Here is a 17710-nt window from a genome sequence, read left to right on the forward strand (position 1 = left end):
TATATACTCCATTAAATTGATCCAGATACTTTATCGATGGCATCAAAATATTATAGATACTTCATAGATGTCATAAAAAAGGCATATATACTTTGTGTATGACAACGAAGTGGTACAGATACTTTTATAAATGTAAATGTTCCATCTATACCATTCGGTGGATGTAGATACTCCATTAAATTGGTGCAGATACTTTATCGATGACAGCAAATTATCTTAGATACTTCATAGATATCATAAACATGACATAGATACGTTATAGACGAAAACAAAGTGGCGCAGATATTTTTTTATAAGCGCAGATATTTTATTTTAAGATAACGTGGATATTTTATGTGTGAATAGATACATATTTTGTAGATACTTCATCTATCCCATAAACGTGACAGCCATAAAAAATTATGTAAATATTTTATATAAGCTCTCAAAATGATGTATATACTTTGTCCAGCCTATCAAAATGATAAAGCCCCCAAATTACAGATACTTTACCTATGGAATTAAAATTAAGTGAATACTTCAAGGAAGTCATAGGAATGAAGAAGATATTTTATCTGTAAAATTCGCGTATCGTAGATACTTTATCTATATATGAAAATATATATGAAAATTATTATAAATGGCGCCCAACGTACATAATTTTCAAATCAAAATGATGTAGATACTTTATTTAAGCCATGCATGTGACGTAGATACTTTTCCTGTGAAATTAAGATGATGTAGATACTTTATTTATGTCATGCATATAACGTAAATATTTTTCTGTAAAATTAAAATGAACGAAGATACTGTATTTATGGAATTTATCTATCGTAGATACTTTATCTACACCACAAAATTAGTCTGACCTAAGCCATCAGAAGAATGAACATTACTTGTCTATTTATCATATCAGAAGATGGTTATAAATCGCGCCCAATGTAGGACATAGTCGCCCTACATTTTCTAGATTCTCCAATTTGCATTTTATGTTTTATACAAGTTTCGTAAATTTCCAAACTGGCGCCTTCGTTTTTCTTTTGTCTCCTACTCCATTGCACTGTTTGTGTCAGTCGGGACTGTGAAAAACGCCCAAATGAATTTCACAATTTTCTTTTGCAATGACATTTTTTTCTTTCTTTTTTTTACTCCAGCAATGAAACTAAAAGTAGAAATACTTTTGATTTCCGATCAAAGAACCATTGGCAAAAACCGGAGACCGGCAGACATGGAACAACAGCCACGTTTTTTGGCAACATTTCAGACCATAACAGCTAGCCGGCGAAGAACCAAAGTCTATGAATGAAGAAATCTGGTGAGTCATGGCCCCCACAAAAAGGGATGGAACAAAAAAGAAGTGAATTTCAGAACAAAATTTGCAGCAGACCAGAAAAACGTACCACAACAACGAAAAAATACATCCTTTCTTTCTTTCTTCATCCTGAGAAGAACAAAACTACATCAAACCGCAAAACCAGAGAAAAAAAATAAGGAGTGTTCGTTCTGTGTGCACTCCAATCGAATCCTTAAAGCCATGATGATTGTTTTGCCAAATCGGAGGTTTGTAAGAAAAAAACAAAAACAAAGAAAAAAAAGTGAAGTTGAAAACCTGAACAACACCCGCACAATTTTTAAATTATGTCTGTTTTTGTTTCAGGTAACTTGGTTCCTCTCCATATGTCTGTATGTCTATGCGTTGGGGTTTTTTCCCCACCTCTCTGTTTTTTTTTTTTTTTTCATGATGTCGGAATATATCAGTTGGTTGTACAAGTTACGAGTCGCTGCTTGTCAATCACTCGATGTTGTGGTTTTGCGGCGGGATTGTGGCGCATTGCGACAAACGGTGAAGGTAGTTGGTGTCTTTAAGCGCCTGCTTGCAGCAAACCTGGCCTTTCAAACGTTATTAGAAAACCAACTAAAGCAACCACAAGAAAACTTAACGCCGGCTTTGAAAGCTCAAGTGTGACATATTGCACGTTATAGAAAAATAAAAAAAGAACACACACACACACCCGCCGCCCGATAAACAATTGCCTCAATGACAGCTGTTGAACATTCAGTGAACAGCCCTCTGGTGGTAATTCATGTTGTCATTTATGCCGACGCCGACGTCATCAAACTTATAAAAAATAAACTCACACACACAACAACAACAAAGTTTGCAAAAAAATGCTAGGAAATTAAGTATTAGTCGCGGGAAATCCATTAACGCCTACACCATTGGAATTTCAAGGTTTCTGTTCCGGTGCATGGCTACAAAGGAACAACGAATGACTGACTGAATATCGCCACAGACAGACGCACGAATCACAATCACAACCTTTGTACGCACGCATCAGCGTCAAGAGCGTTTGTAATTTGCAACGTGCGAATGACATAAATGTTTGTCGGATGTTGTATTTCAATTTCGTATTTAATTTATATTTAATAGATTTTTATGGGAAGATGGGAAGGGGTGAAATCTCTTTATTTAATTATGTTTTGAGGTTTTTTTTCTTAAGGTAATGAGAATTATTTCAGTTAGTTTAGTTCTAATGTTTCAATAAATTCACAAATCACAAAGAATATTTTAAACGTTTGGATAAAAGTTGTTGCATCAAGTACCCATTTCCAATACAATGCTTATACACCCTAGCTATTGATTTTTGTAACTGTATTTATTTATTATTTATTTATTTATTTTTTATTTATTTATTTATCTTTTTTTTTTTTTGTAGCTAAGTTTCTTCTGTAATTTTTTCACTGTTATAACTAAGAGTTCCAGAAACCGGCACAGCTCGTAGCGTGCAGGGAAGATCTACGTAAAAGGGTCTATGAAAATCAAAGTGCTAACTGAAACAGAAAATGGCGCCCAACATGGGAGCCCTGGATCCCAGAGGCAATAAGGATGTACCTGCACGGAGAGGAGCAAGAAAAATAATTCTGTGTAGCGGATCAGTCCGAATTTTCTAATTTTTCAATGCAACCTATGCGATCTTAAATGGCACGGTAGTACAAGTATAGAAGGTAGCTAAAAAAACTCAGTACAAGTGATCCTTATGATTTATTATATTAAAATTGGCGCCCAACGCTTGTGTGTATCAAAAAGATCACAAACATGTTTATGGTATGGTATTCATTAGATTAGAAAACTTTTAGACCCCTTGAAGGGTCTACGACAAATGCAAAGCATGAATTGAACAATGGGCACAAAACCCGATGTATGACTACTGACAAGACCACCAACGTATATTTTTTTTAAGAATTCGTACCATTAGAATAGAAACCTCTTAATTGTGTGTAAGTACAAGAAAAAAGGACCCTTAGTGGGTATATAACTGATGGAAACGCCGTCAATTAAACCACAAAATGGCGGCCAACATGCGGAGGGCAAAAAGGCAAGCGAGCTGTGTTAGCTTATAATGTATGAGAAGGAAAGACAGGCATATTTCGATATATTTTCGAGGTGTCTAACGAAATAATTTCTAAAGCGTTTTCCTTATCTGAACGTGGTCTTTGATATCTAGTATAAATTCATCAGCTTAAAATCCTTGCTTGCCTTTATATATGACTCTAAAAATTCAACATTATGACTATTTTGCAAAATTGCCAGTGCGTATGCAGAATGATGCCCGACGCGGGTCTATATATTCTCACTTATTAGACCAAGTATTCATGACCGAAATTTACACAATCGAAAAAAAAATATTGCTCATAACACTCTATAATAAAGGGCCAGAGAGGTTCACTGGAAACCAATCAGAGAGTTTCAAAACATGTCAGAAATATATCCATTTCTAATTAGACCCGGAACTCCAACCAGCGTTCGTATGGAATTCTCATTTTGAATCAGAACAATGCTGCCTAACACCTAATTTATGTATATTGCTAAATTTGAAAAAATAACTAGACTAGAGACTAGATTCTCAGAACAAGCGAAATTATGGAAAACTGGCGTCGGATTTATGTATTTTGTCGTGTGTCTAATTTCAGAACGAATGTTGAATGTTGTTGAAAAGTATCCACTTCGCGGGGGACCCGGATACAAGGACCCCTGGTTACGACCCTGAAAAGCGTTTCAAATTTCGAATGAGAAAAATGCTGCCCCACACTTAATTTTTATGTATGGTTATATTTAAAAAACAACTACTGCAATGAATGGCGCCCAACGTGGGACTAGAAAAACAAAAGAAGCTAAATTAGGAAAACTGACGCCCGATTTATGGATTTTTTGTGTATGTCTAACTTAAGAAAGAATGTTGTCAATAATTAGAAAATTCCTAGATATGGCGCCCAACGTAAACTGTAAAATCCCATATTTAAAAAAAAAAAACCTAGCCTTGATTATGACTTAATACCGGTCATTTTCCAAAAAAAAAATAATTTAATTTTTTGGCTTTAGAGATAACAATGATGACTGTTCATTCTTCAGATGAGAAAAACCGATCTTTTATGATGGAGTATTCGCCAAACAAAAATGCCGCCTAAATCTAAACCAAGCACCTTACATTGGATCCAGATGATTAAAGGATTTCTTCGAAAACTTAAAAATTTCCTATTACATGAAAAATATATATTTTCATGAATTGGGGCTTGGTACCTAGTGAAGTTTCAATGGCGCCCTATTTGAGACTTACATCTGAAATATATAAAAATATATAGGGGTGAGTAATGTTTTTTGGACGTCAAATCAACCAATTAAAATTCAGTCCTTACAAAGAGAGGTGGAGGTCTACATTCGCAGGATTTGGGGTTTTGTACCAATGAAGTTTAAATGGCGCCCTCTATATGAGTTAGCTGAGAATGATTCTTTGGAGGGCCTTATAAAGAGTGGCGCCCAACGCGGGGTGGGAATTCTCTGGATAGTATCGGCACGTAAAAGAAATTGACCTATCAATGCATAGTCATAAAATCAGTTCCAGAATCCTAAGATAATGTTAGGCTGTCCCGCCAAATAGGACCAAATGGGAAAATGTCGCCCAAAGAAACTAAAGTAGCTATCCAAACAATGCATATACAAGACGATGTCCGCTCCCATTTCATTCACCTTACTTCCATGGATTAAACACTGACCTACTGGCGCCCAACGTCAATCTCAATGCATGGCCATGACATAAGTTCGAGAATCTCAAGATAATCTTAGTTAGACTGTCCCGCGATTTTTTTTTTTTTCTTGCAAAAATGGCGCCCAACGTGAATTTCTAGGACTTTTCAAAGAAATTAAACTAGCTATCCAAAAAATACATATCCCAGACGTAGCCCGCTCTCATTTCCATCACCTTACTTCCATGAATTAAACAAACTTCCGTTTTTAAGAAGCCAAAAAAATCATCAACACCAAAAAATAGCAAAAAAATATATCCCCTCCCTTCCATTAAAATTCCGCAAGGGATCACAAGATGGCAACGGAAATTAGAAATGTATCCTCTCTAATTTCTATTTAAATATCATTAACAAAAATCGAAAAAAATAGCGAAAATATTGAGTGCAGACTCACCTGTCGTATCCATGTAAACAATTAAAATGCTGAATACAGTCGCAAACGAGAGAATACACAAAGCTATTGGCAATAGTTGACGATAAGGTGATGGTCCCAGACGCGGATCAAATTTCTTTAGGTTTTTACTTCCGTTCGATGAACAAGAAGACGCTGTTATGTGATGATGATGGTGGTGGTGATGATGCTGATGCTGCTGCTGATGGTGGGGGTTGTGATGATCGTGCAGATGAAGAGTTTTATTGTTGGATGAAATGGAGGAGGAGCAGGAATTTTTTAGAGATGCTGGCGTTGATGATGATTTTTGGCAACATGATGACTGCTGCTGCTGCTGCTGTTGATGTTGATGTCGTGGCAAATGCTGTGGCGAAAGTCTTGTTGGCGTTGATAGGGGCGATGATACTGTACTGGCTGAGGGCGAACTAAACACACTGCTCATCCCGCTGGTGCAGCCGCCACCCAAATCACTGAAACCATTATCCGCAACGGAGGAGAAATTATGCCGCGCATTGAATAACCCTGCTGTTCGACTAAAACGATGCTGTAGATGATCGGGTTCATCGTAGGACTCTAAACAATCTTTGGTAGTGGCAGCCGCCGCTGCTGACGAAGAGGCCAATCTTCGCCTTCGTGTTTCATCACTATCGACCTCATCGATAGATGACGAGTCTCTTTTTGGTGTAGCACTTGTGGTTCGATTACATGTTGTCCCCGCCGTCGTTGCTGTTGATATTGTTGTTGTGGACGTCGTCGTCGTCGCCGCCGCTGTCCGCGCCGTTCGTTCTGTGCTAATTCTATCGGGCAGTGTAATATTTTCATATTCTTCTAATTTATTTGCTAAATCAGTTATGGAAGCAGACTTTGCCAGTGATGATGATTTGCCACAAACTCTCCCACTTAGAGAGCTATGCCTTCTGTGTTGGGTTGTGTGGCTGTGTGACGATGCTGATGATGAAGTTGTTGTTGCTGTTGGGCTCTGGGGATTTTCACTGGACTGGACGACCCTTTCGCAACGTTGCAGTAGATTCTGCTCATTTGCCAAAGCCTTTGCCGCAGCCGTAAGCGTTGTTGTTGTTTGATGTTTAGACATAATTTTCTTACTCTCCCCCTTCTCTCGTTTGGCTTACTCTCTGCGCTTCTCTCTCTCCGGAGAATGTGTCTTCTTTGTTTTTTTTTAAATACTCAGTCGTTTATTATTTGAAAAAGTTTTGATAATTTCGTTGTTTTGCAATCAACATGTTTGCTGGGTTCTGTGTTTCATCACTGAAAATAGAAGGAGAGAAAAAAAAGGAATTAAATTTTAGAAATATTTCAAAAAAAAATGAGAAATTTAAAGAACAAATGGCGCACAATGTGGTTTCCAAAAAGACCCCTTAAAGTTCATTAACATTGTGGATGGATGCAGGATGTTCAGAGGATTTCAACGTCATCTTGATGTTGTATAAAGATCGAAAAAAACACAAAGAAGAAGCATCTTTGGATTGTTAGAAAACAAATCTGCCGCCCGAAAAAAAAAAAAAAAACACAAAAAGAACTACTCTTCCAAAGAGTGGCACTTCAAACATTCCCCTACTCGTCCCTCTCTCTCCCTCATGTTCAGACTCATCATTATTTTCAAGAAGACGGTTTGTTGGTCATATGGACTGAAATAAACACCACCTGTCAAAAATCTATACAAAAAAATTACAAAAACAAAAAAACCGCATGCATGAGAGGCTCATTTCGGCTCCCAAAACAAAGAGAGAGATGGAGAGGGAAAAGAGAGACATAGAATAAGATGGAGAGTGAGTGCAACAATCTACAAGATCAACATGCGGCATTTTCGACAACAACAAAAAATTGAAAATAAAAACAGACAGACGGACTGACTGACTGACAAACCGACAGACACACACAAACACCAGCACTTCAACTAGACATCACCGGGACAGACATACCAACCAAAATTGTATTTTTCTTATTCCAAATGTTACTGCTGCACACACAGGCCGCACCGCCGCGTTACGAACTCGTAAAATTGGTATTGTTGTTATTGTTATTTTTGGGTCTCATAGAATAAAGACGAAGAAGAAACAAATCCACACAACACGCCAGAAAAAAAGGTACGTTTGATGTGTTGAACGACTACAAAACAAATGAGGAATGAGCGCACAAAAAACCTCCGCACAACATTCCAATTTCAATTCAGAGTTTCAATACGGAGAGTATTGAAATAAGTTGAACTGTGGAAGATGGTGGTGGTGGTGTTGGTTGGTCGGTTGTGATGCATGCAGCAGCAGCAAGTGGCATTGTTGGCCGTTCGCTCTCTTCAAGAAGGAGAAGAACACAACAGTCTGACAGACAGTCAGCCAGCCAGCCAGCTATCCATCCAGCAAGCAGCAGATGTTTCTTCCTTTTTTCGTGGTTTACTTTTCTTAAGCTGGGCATTTTCAATGGCTCAAAAAACACAAAACTCTCATCTCAAACTCAGATGTGCAGTGAAGCGGTAATGGTGGCAGTCGCAAAACTAAACAAAAAAAAAAGAACTCTGGACAGATTCCAAAACGAAATTATATTCCAATATTTAGTCATATTAAAGTTAGACAAATGGCTGGTATAATCTGAAGCATCGCCAGTAGAATAAACTGAACTGCCATTGTAAGGATATTATTTTTTGCAGAAGTGTACAATACCACTTTTGGCCGGAGGCATTTTTGCCCTGAGCTATGGGACTTTTTTTTACTTCTCCGTTGCAAATTATGAATTCTGAATTTGTGTTATGTTTGGAACATAAATTCCTTGCGAAAGAATTCCAATTATTTAGCTGTCGTCTGTGGTTTGGAGAGAACGACAGGAGTATATTTATTTTTTAATTAACCAATTTCTCAGCACAGCAACAGCAGAGGAATTTAAACAAAACCAAATCTTCAGATAAATGTTTTTTGAAACTGTAATGGAATTAAAGTATCAGACTAAGCTAACAGTTTCGGTGGTTTTTAGTAAGTAGAGAAGTTCCCAATGGTTAAAAATTAAAGCTATCCAAGTGAAATGTTAAAATGAAGCATTTCCTTTCAGTTAATGATAAGTATTATTCTATTTTTTTACCAGAAGTGAGTAATAAAATTTAGATTTACGTTGGGCGCCATATATCTAAAAAGTAAAGCTTCAGAAATTCGTTGTAATCTCTTAATATTATAACTTTCAGAGATATGGCGCCCAATTTGAAATCAAATAATAATAATAAAATATGTAATAAAATTGAGATTTACGTTGGGCGCCAATGTTCATAACACCTTTTTTCTTTTCTATACAAACATAACTGGGCATGTATTTCTTAATATTGAATACAAAACAGGAACTATTTAATTAAATTGGCGCCCAATGTGAATTCCAAATATTATTTTGTTACATCTGGCAAATTTAACAACAAAAAAGCACAAGATATAAACCTGTTCTATTCATATCCCAAAAAATGAACCTTCACAAATTCTTTGTAGTCTTTTCAAGTCACAACGTTCAAAGAAATGGCGCCCAATGTGAAATCAAATAAATGAAATCTACGCCATTTATTGAGCTGGGAATTTTCAGTTACTTTGCACGTGAAATTTAAGTTAAATATAAATAAACAATTTAAATGGCTGTTAGGTCGTCTGACCTAATTTTCGACTTTTGAATCTCTGAAAAGTCTACTTTTTTGTGTTCTACCAGCAGAGGACGAATTAAAAATGAACACTTAGTTAATGATTTATGTAAAAAGCGATTATATCAATTGGCGCCGAAGGTGAACCGGACTTTTGTTAGCCAATAAATAAGTAAATAAATAAATAAATAATAAAACTTATACTCCAACCCGCACTCTCTATGCCTCTAAAAAGTACAGCTTATATAAATTGGCGCCCAATGTGAATCCGTATTATGTTGGCCACTAAAGGAAATTTAAATAAAAAAATAATAAACCTTATACCCCAGCCCTCAATCTACGTGACTCTTAAAAGCACAGCTTAATTTCGCTAAGTGACTCAGAACAAATGTGAGGTTAATTTTATAAAACCCTTAGTTATTTATTGAGGAAGGAATTAGCAGATACTCCACACGGACAAAAATAAATACAGGATGAAAAAAAAACTTCAACGAAGTCATACGCCATAATTTTTAATTTTATTGAATGAAAGATAAAAATGTCGGAAATAGCATCAAATTTTGGAATAAATTTAGATTTGTTCGAATTGGTCACCTTTGACACGAATTATGGGCTTCAAACAGCCAATGAAACCGACACACGCTTCCCGAATGTTTCTCTGCGGTATTTTGGCCCATTGCACTTCACTGGCTTGCTTGAGGTGATCGACACTTTGGTATTCTTTAGTGCCAACCTTTTTTTTTTTCAAAATACTCCAGACACAATAGTCCAACGGGATGGTATCCGGAGATTTTGGGGGCCATTGTGCGCTGGAAATGAAGCGAGGAACATCATTTTGTAACCATTCTTGGGTGGCGCGTGCTGAGTGCGATGGTGTTGGAATGTCCAAGGTCTGCGACAAAAATGTTTGAATGTCGAAGGCTTTAATACACCCTCCAGAATATTTTCGCTATAATATTCGGCATTTATTCTAATGACACGGTGGATTAATACGAGCGGAGAGCGACCATAGGTTGTTATGGCGGCCCACACCATCATCATGGCCGGTGCTTGAGTTCTGGTGGCCAACCGAAGGTGCACATTTTCAGCTGACCTCTTTGGCAAGTAAACACGATCATTTTGTTCATTTACAAACTGCTGAAAAACGAATGTTTTCCCATCGGAGAAAAGCAGATTCGACAATTTACCACTTTCGGCCAAGCGAGGCAACTCTTTAGCTCTTTTGAGTCTATTTTCTTTTTGTTGCAGTGTAAGTTCTTGCACTTTTCGGAATTTCAATGGCCGAATGGAATATTGCGATATGTTCAGTTCACGAGCCATTTTACGCCCACTGCGACGCGGGTTTCGGTCAAGTCACTTCTTTACTTTTCGAACCATTTCTGTTGATGTTGCTGTTTTCTTCCGTCCACTTCCTTGACGTCGGGCTACGCTACCAGTATCACGGTAACGGGCGATGGTACGAGACACAAAAGATTTATTCACATTTAAATGCTGGAGTGATCTAACGATAGCCACTTGTTGTTTTCCAGCCAAATATAAAGAAATCACACTATCACGCTTGAATTCCATCACGAATAACTTTTTTTCTGGAAAATTCTCTACAAAATGCTTTTGTACGCTTGTAGACAATATAATGAGCTGTCGCTGGAATAATTTGTATAGTGGCTTAGAAATGACAGCAGTCTGAAATTGGTTGAAGTTTTCTCATCTCATCCTGTATATACTTAATGGTTTCGTCGACAAATATATAGGGATGTTACAAACAGAATGACAATGACAAGCTTTTCAAGGTGGAGGGTATAAAAAGAGAGTTACAAGACTAAAAGTGTCATAGATAGCATTGTCCAATCTGAAAACTAGTTCAGACTTCTATTTTTTTAAGCTACACAAAATAGTAAAGAACTTTATAATCCCAAGATTTAAGTTTTTAGAGAACTAACTCGCGAATGGCGCCCAATGTAATGTCTGACGAAAAATGTTACATCTATAAATCTGATTCGACTTGTAAATGTGTTGTATTATGTGGTGGCTGCTCAGAATTCGACTTTCTTTGTAATTTCGACAGAAGAAGAAGCTTAATCAAAAGTGATACCCTAATAATTTTTTATTGAACTTTGGTTAGGTTTTTTTACAGAACTAACCTCTGAATGGCGCCCAATGTAAATATCATCTCTCCAAATAATATAAATTTTTTATACGTTTTAAGTTTGTAAGCATCAAAAATTAGAATAGAAATTAGATTAGAGAGAAATAAAAAAGCTGGACATTTCTAGATTTGGCTATTGAATCCATAAACACACTATGAAATTTTAATACGTGCCCCCCTCTCTTAAAGTTTTTTATTTTTTTTTTATTTTTTTTTTATTTATTTATTTTTTATTTTTATTTTTTTTTTTTTTTTTTGTAAATTCCTAATACTTTCCCGATTAGTATATAATTATAGCCCTCATAATCTGTTATCGACTGAAGCTACTTTCATTGGAGCCCCCCTCATTTACCCTCACACATGGAAAGGCGCAACTTTATGCCACTTTTAATTAATTTCCATTACCACCACTTCTCATATTCCCCGATAGTGTGAATAAACTGACCCTGATTGTTTGACATATTTATCACTATGCGAAATGTGTGAATGAATAAATAATTTTCTCCATTTTCATTTGGACGCGTCTTCTTCAATTAGTGTAATGAAAAATCATTCATACATTTCAATATTAAAAAAGTGAGGGGTTAAAATTACGACGAGAAAACACTTTTCAATGGCTAAGCAAAAAAAAATTGGAAAAAGACCAAGCAGCTTAGCCCGGCATTTCATTGTAAATTTCACAACTATGGGAAATAATATGCCACACCAACGTACGTACCGTTGCCGGCGACGATAAAGTTTAGCGCTCAACATTTGGCGGCATTGTTCATTAATCCAAAAAAAAAAGAAGAAAAAAAGTAAAAGCATAAAGAACAAAACCAAACCGAATCATCATCGCATAAAATGCGTAAAAGTATTTCGCTGAAGCACAACCAACAACTGAACCAAAATGAAGTGCTTCGAAATAAACCTCACTCTTCAATATATTTCAATATTCATTTACCAGTAGTGAGTGTGTGAATAAGTTTTTTCTTCTTCGTCTTTCTGATTTCATTTTAATTCAACAAAAGTGATAATTGCAATTCGAAAGTGTTGAAAATCTTAATTTCCATCCATTTGTCTTTTTAAATGAAATGAAATGCTTGAAATTCTATTAATAGAATTTAAGATTTTGTTTTCATTAATTGTTTTTCTCATTTTCGTACGGTTGGCAATTGGCCGTGAGAGTTTTCCATGAGAATAGGAAAAAAATAACGTATTTTTTATAACAGCGAAAAGCCAGAATGAAGATGATGAGCGATCGATTAGAAATCTAGTCATAGATAAAGTTGGGTTGGCAGTCTTGGTGTTCATTTTCGTCACCAAAGTCATTTTTGCAAAATAGAGTCAGAATTTTATGAATATGAACTGAATCAGGTTGGTAGATTGGGTCAGTGTCGCTGACTGAGATCTTTGTGCCTGAATAAAATCTGAATCAGTGTTGCTGATTAAAAACAGTGTCGTTGTTTCAAAACAGTGTCGTTGTTTCCAAACCGTGTCGCTGATTAAAAACAGTGTCCCTGATTCAAAGCATTGTCGCTGACTGAAACTAGTGGCGACGACTTAAATCAGTGAAGTTTCTGAAATCAGTGCCGTTGTCTGAAATAAGTTTAGCCAACTGTAATCGGTGTAGCACACTCTTTCAGAATCGTTGTGTGGAAACTTCTCACTGACAAAATTTAGCGTAGCTGACAAATATCAGTTTCTGTAACTGGAATCAGTGTCGGCAACTGAAATCAGTGATGTCCACTGGAATCAGTGTTGCTGATATGAATCAGTGCCGCTATATCGCTGGAATTATTGTTGACGACTTACATAAATCAGTGAAGTTTCTGAAATCAGTGCCGTTGTCTGAAATAAGTTTAGCCGACTGGAATCAGTGTATCTCACTCTTTCAGAGTCGTTGTTTAGAATCTCCTGACTGATAAGACTGAAACAGTTCTGGTAACGGGAATCAGTGTTGGCAACTGAAATCAGTGCTGTCCACTGAAATCAGTGTTACTGATATGAATCAGTGTGTCTACTTAATATCAGTGCCGCTGTATCGCTGGAATTAGTGGTGACAACTTACATAAATCAGTGCAGTTTTTGAAATCAGTGGCGTTGTCTGAAATAAGTTTAGCCGACTGGAATCGGAGTAACTCACTCTTTCAGAGTCGTTGTGTGGAATGTCCACACTGACAGAAATCAGTTTCGGTAACTGGAATCCGAGTCGTCCACAAAAATCGTTGACTGAAATCAGTTGTCTGAAATAAGTTTAGCCGACTGGAATCGGTGTATCTCACTCTTTCAGAGTCGTTGTTTGGAATCTCCTCACTGACTGAAATCAATTTCGGTAACTGGAATCAAAATCGTCAACTGAAATCGATGACTGAAATCAGTGTTGCTGATATGAATCAGTGTGTTTGCTTGATATCAGTGCCGATGAATCGGTGACTAAATCAGTGTAGCTATCTGTTAGAATCAAGGACTCTAACTGGATTCAAGGTGGCTGTCTGGAATCAAATATATCAAAGATAGGAATCCGAGAGGCAGACTAGAATTAAAGCCGCGAAATCAGTGTAGGTGACTGAAATCCGTCTCGCTCACAGAATCAGTGTAGCTGTCGGGAATCGGTGTCGCTGGGTTATTAACTGGAATTATTACGTTACTGATTTCATTGTAGATGAGTGAAATCAGTGTCGCTGATTAAAATCAGTGCAAAATCAGTATCAGGGATTGGAATCAGTGTCGCTAGCTGAATGGATGAAGGTGACTGCAATCCATACCGTTGACTAGAATTAGTGTAGCCGACTGAAATCAGTGTCGTTGATTTAATCAGTGTAGGTGACTACAATCCGTCCCGGTGACTAGAATCAGTGTAGCTTTCTGGAATCAGTGTCACAGACTAAAATCAATGTCGCTGTGTAATTAACAAGAATTAATATCGTTATTGATTTCAGTGTAGATGAGTGAAATCAGTGTCGCTGACTGAAACCAGTGCAACTGAGTGAATCAGTGTCACGATTTGGAATCAGTGCAACTGAGTGAATCAGTGTCACGATTTGGAATCAGTGTCATTTACTGAGTGTGGGTGTAGGTGACTGCAATCCATAAAGTTAACAAGAATCAGTGTCGCGGACTGAATTCAGTCCCGCTGGCTGAAATCAGTGTCGCTGATTAAATCAGTGTATATGACTGCAATCCGTGCCACTGTCTGGAAAATTTATCGTTAACTAAAATTAGTGTCGCTGGCTGAAATCAGTATAGCCAAGTTGAATCAGTGTCGTTGTCTGGTATCAGTGGCGCTGACCGAAATCAGTCACTGACTAAAATCAGTGTCGCTGATTGAACCAGTATTGGTGACTGCAATTCATAACGTTGACTAGAATCAGCGTCGCGGACTGAAATCAGTGCCGCTGATTGAATCAGTGTATATGACTGTGCAGATGCCTGGAATCAGTGTGGTGGACTGAAATCAGTGTCGCTGAATGTAATCCGCATCGTTGTCTGGAATATGTGTCGTTAACTAAAATTAGTGTCGCTGACATTAATTAGTATAGCTAAGTTGAATCAGTGTCACTGTCTGGAATCAGTGGCGTTAACTGAAATATGCGTCGCTGACTGAATCAGTGGAGCTAACCGAATCAGTGGTCGTTTCTACACTACGTATCGCTACAAGGATCAGTATAGCTGAGTGAAATCAGTGTCGTTCACTTACAAGGATCAATGTCCCTAACTAAAATCAGTGCAGTTGCATGAAATCAATTTGCTAACTGAAACTAGTATTGCTGAATGATTCCAGTGACGCGATTTAGAATTAGTGTCCCTGACCTAGGTTAGTGTCCGGAAAACTGTCTATTGTTAGAAAAGCTCTACAGAATCAAAGAGTTCTATTGTAGTCAGAAAGCACGGCATTATCATCGAAAACACAATACACCGATGTAAAATAACATACTTAGCGATTTTGGGCTTTGTTTGAATAAAGGGGATAAACATGCTCACTGAAATATTTATCGGAAAATATGTAATCATCCTCTCCATGAGTAAGCATAAAGTGGCCTACCTCCCGTGGATTGAGGGCTTTGTAGGTACATAATTCTAGAAAAATGAACAAAAACAACGAAAAATAACAAAAGCAATGTAAAATTTAATAAAAAAAAAATTATGGTTTATTTGGCATCAATTTTTGAACAAAGATATGGAACCTGCTGTGGCGAATTGTTGGGAAATGATAAGATTTTGAGACTCAATAAGTGGTGGTATCAAACACTAAAATTTTGAATTTCATGATGTGATTAAAATAATTGTGTTATTGCAGATATTAAACATTTTCAGATGTTGGCAGGGCTTCGAATCGATAAGATACCCTATGAATAAAGAAATCCATTTAATTTTCTTTAAAATTACTCACTTATAAATTTTGGCATTTTGTATTGTTTTTTGGACGGGGGAGAGTTATCCATAAATAAAAATTATGCCAGTGGTGGTTAGTATCTAATGGTGCTAGCTGTGAAGATTCTGCTCCTGCCCCTATCCGACAGACCAACCACAAGTCCAAATACCACAGAAAACATTTTCATTTTGTTAAAATGAAACTAATGCAACACAACATTCCACCATTAGAACAAGTTAATATGAAGGCAAAAAACCATCATCAACAATAGCAACAACAAAAAACGAAGTAATAATAATAAAATAAAGACACGCACACAATCATTCATTGGCGTACACGGACAAGGTTTATGGAATTATTTGTTGCAAAAGATTCTTCTTCAGCAGTTGGTGTGTGAGTGTGTGTGTGTGTGTGTGTGCGAGCAAAAGAATGAATGAAAAAGGCATTTTGGAATGCAACAGCAGCAGACTGACTAACTTGCCACACAACCATCAGAACAGCCCATCACCTCAACATCATTGCCACCATTCACTCACTCACTCGCCGCTAAGTCGCTCGCTCGCTAACTAACCAACTCACTTTAAATTGAAACTAAAACAAATCAAGATTTTTATTTAGTTTTTGTTTTGTTCACCATCATCATCATTGTCGACATCACACATTCTGTTAATGTGTTTGTTGTTAAGTTGTTTTTCACAAAATTTTCCAAGAATCAGAAAAATGAAAATATGTGCAGCAACAGCAAACGATATGTAATGGAAAAACGACGACGACGACAATGACAACCAGTAACATTGCTGTTGGCAGCACCAGAACCCAAAAGGTTTGTTTTTGAGCTTGCACTTCCCTAGATCTGTGGTCACATGACCTGTGATCAAAAGCATGAAGAGGAAAAGCCAAGGCAGAGAATTTGTCCTCCTATATCCGAAGTATCATCAGAGACAGTGGTTAGGGACAATGGTATGACCAGAAAGTTGACTGAGTTCATTGTCGCTGATTAAGTTTGTAGTCATTAGCTAAGTTATTCAGGGATTTTTTCTAAGAGGCACCACCACCTGACAATAGACCGAAAAGAAAGGAAGCTGACTGTAGTCCAAATTGGTTGATTGTAGACTCAGTTTCAGCTGATCGTAGCTAGAGACGGATGATTAAAACGTCAGTATCAGATGATTGCGGCCTCAAAGTCAGGTAATTGTAGCCTCCTAGAGTCAGTTGAGTGTGGTCTGAGCTGACTGTGGACAGAATCTCAGCTACCATTAGTTAGAATGTCAGCTGACTGTTTTCAGATTCAGCAAGCTTTTGTCAGACTCTCAGCTGACTGTGATCAAAGTCTGTATTCAGAGTCTCAGCCACGATTAGTTAGAGATTCCGCTGTCTGTACTCAGATTCAGCAGGCTGTGATCAGAAAGTCAGCTGAATGTGGTCAGAAAGTCAGCTGACTTTGTTCCGATGGTGGTCAGCGTCAGCTGACTCTCTGATTACAGCTGACTGAGGTCAGAGGGCCAGCTGGCTGTGGTCAGTTTCAGAGGTTCATCGTCTCAGCTGGCTGTGTTCAAAGAGTCAGCCAGCTTAATTCAGACGGCGGTCAGAGTCAGTTGACTGTGGTCAGAAAGCCTGCTGACTACGACCAGAGTCTCAGCTGTCTGTGATCAGAGAGTCAGCTGACTGTGGTCTAAGAGTCAGCTGGATGTGGCCTGAGAGTCACCTGGATGTGGTCTGAGAGTCAGCTATTCATGTCAGTTTCAGTTGAATCAGCTGACTTTGTTCCGATGGCGATCAGCGTCAGTTGATAGTGGTTAGTGTCAGCTGTAATCAGAGGCTCAGCTGACTGTAGTCAGAAAGTCAGCTGAATGTGGTCAGAAAGTCAGTCAGCGTCAGTTGATAGTGATTTGGTCAGATGACTGTGGTCAGAGAGTCTGTGGCTGGCTGTGGTCAGGTTCAGAGGTTCATCGTCTCAGATGGCTGTAATCAAAGAGTCAGCCAACTTAATTCAGACGGCGGTCAGAGTCAGTTGACTGTGGTCAGAAAGCTAGCTGTGAGCAGAGTCTCAGCTGTCTGTGATCAGAAAGTCAGTTGACTGTGGTCTGAAAGTGAGCTGGCTGTGGCCTAAGAGTCAGCTGGCTGTGGTTTGAGAGT

General features: G+C 37.7%; 1 protein-coding gene across 2 annotated transcripts in view; it reads right to left on the reverse strand.

Annotated features, from left to right (window-relative positions):
• The window catches only part of LOC101893603 (protein Star), a 106196-nt gene that overhangs the window by 27562 nt on the left and 60924 nt on the right, over positions 1–17710 (reverse strand). The window contains exons 1-2 of one of the 2 annotated variants that reach the window (XM_011296011.3): positions 7393–7548; positions 5456–6718 (exon numbers count right to left, since the gene is read on the reverse strand). In XM_011296011.3, the coding sequence (XP_011294313.2) occupies positions 5456–6545 (1090 nt within the window). In that variant the 5' untranslated portion in view covers positions 6546–6718; positions 7393–7548. Of the gene's footprint in view, positions 1–5455; positions 6719–7392; positions 7549–17710 lie in introns of those variants that run through there. The other variant, XM_059121170.1, reaches the window with a different exon arrangement.

The sequence above is a fragment of the Musca domestica genome, unplaced genomic scaffold (assembly GCF_030504385.1).
Source record: "Musca domestica strain aabys unplaced genomic scaffold, Musca_domestica.polishedcontigs.V.1.1 19, whole genome shotgun sequence".
NCBI classification, from domain to species: domain Eukaryota; kingdom Metazoa; phylum Arthropoda; class Insecta; order Diptera; family Muscidae; genus Musca; species Musca domestica.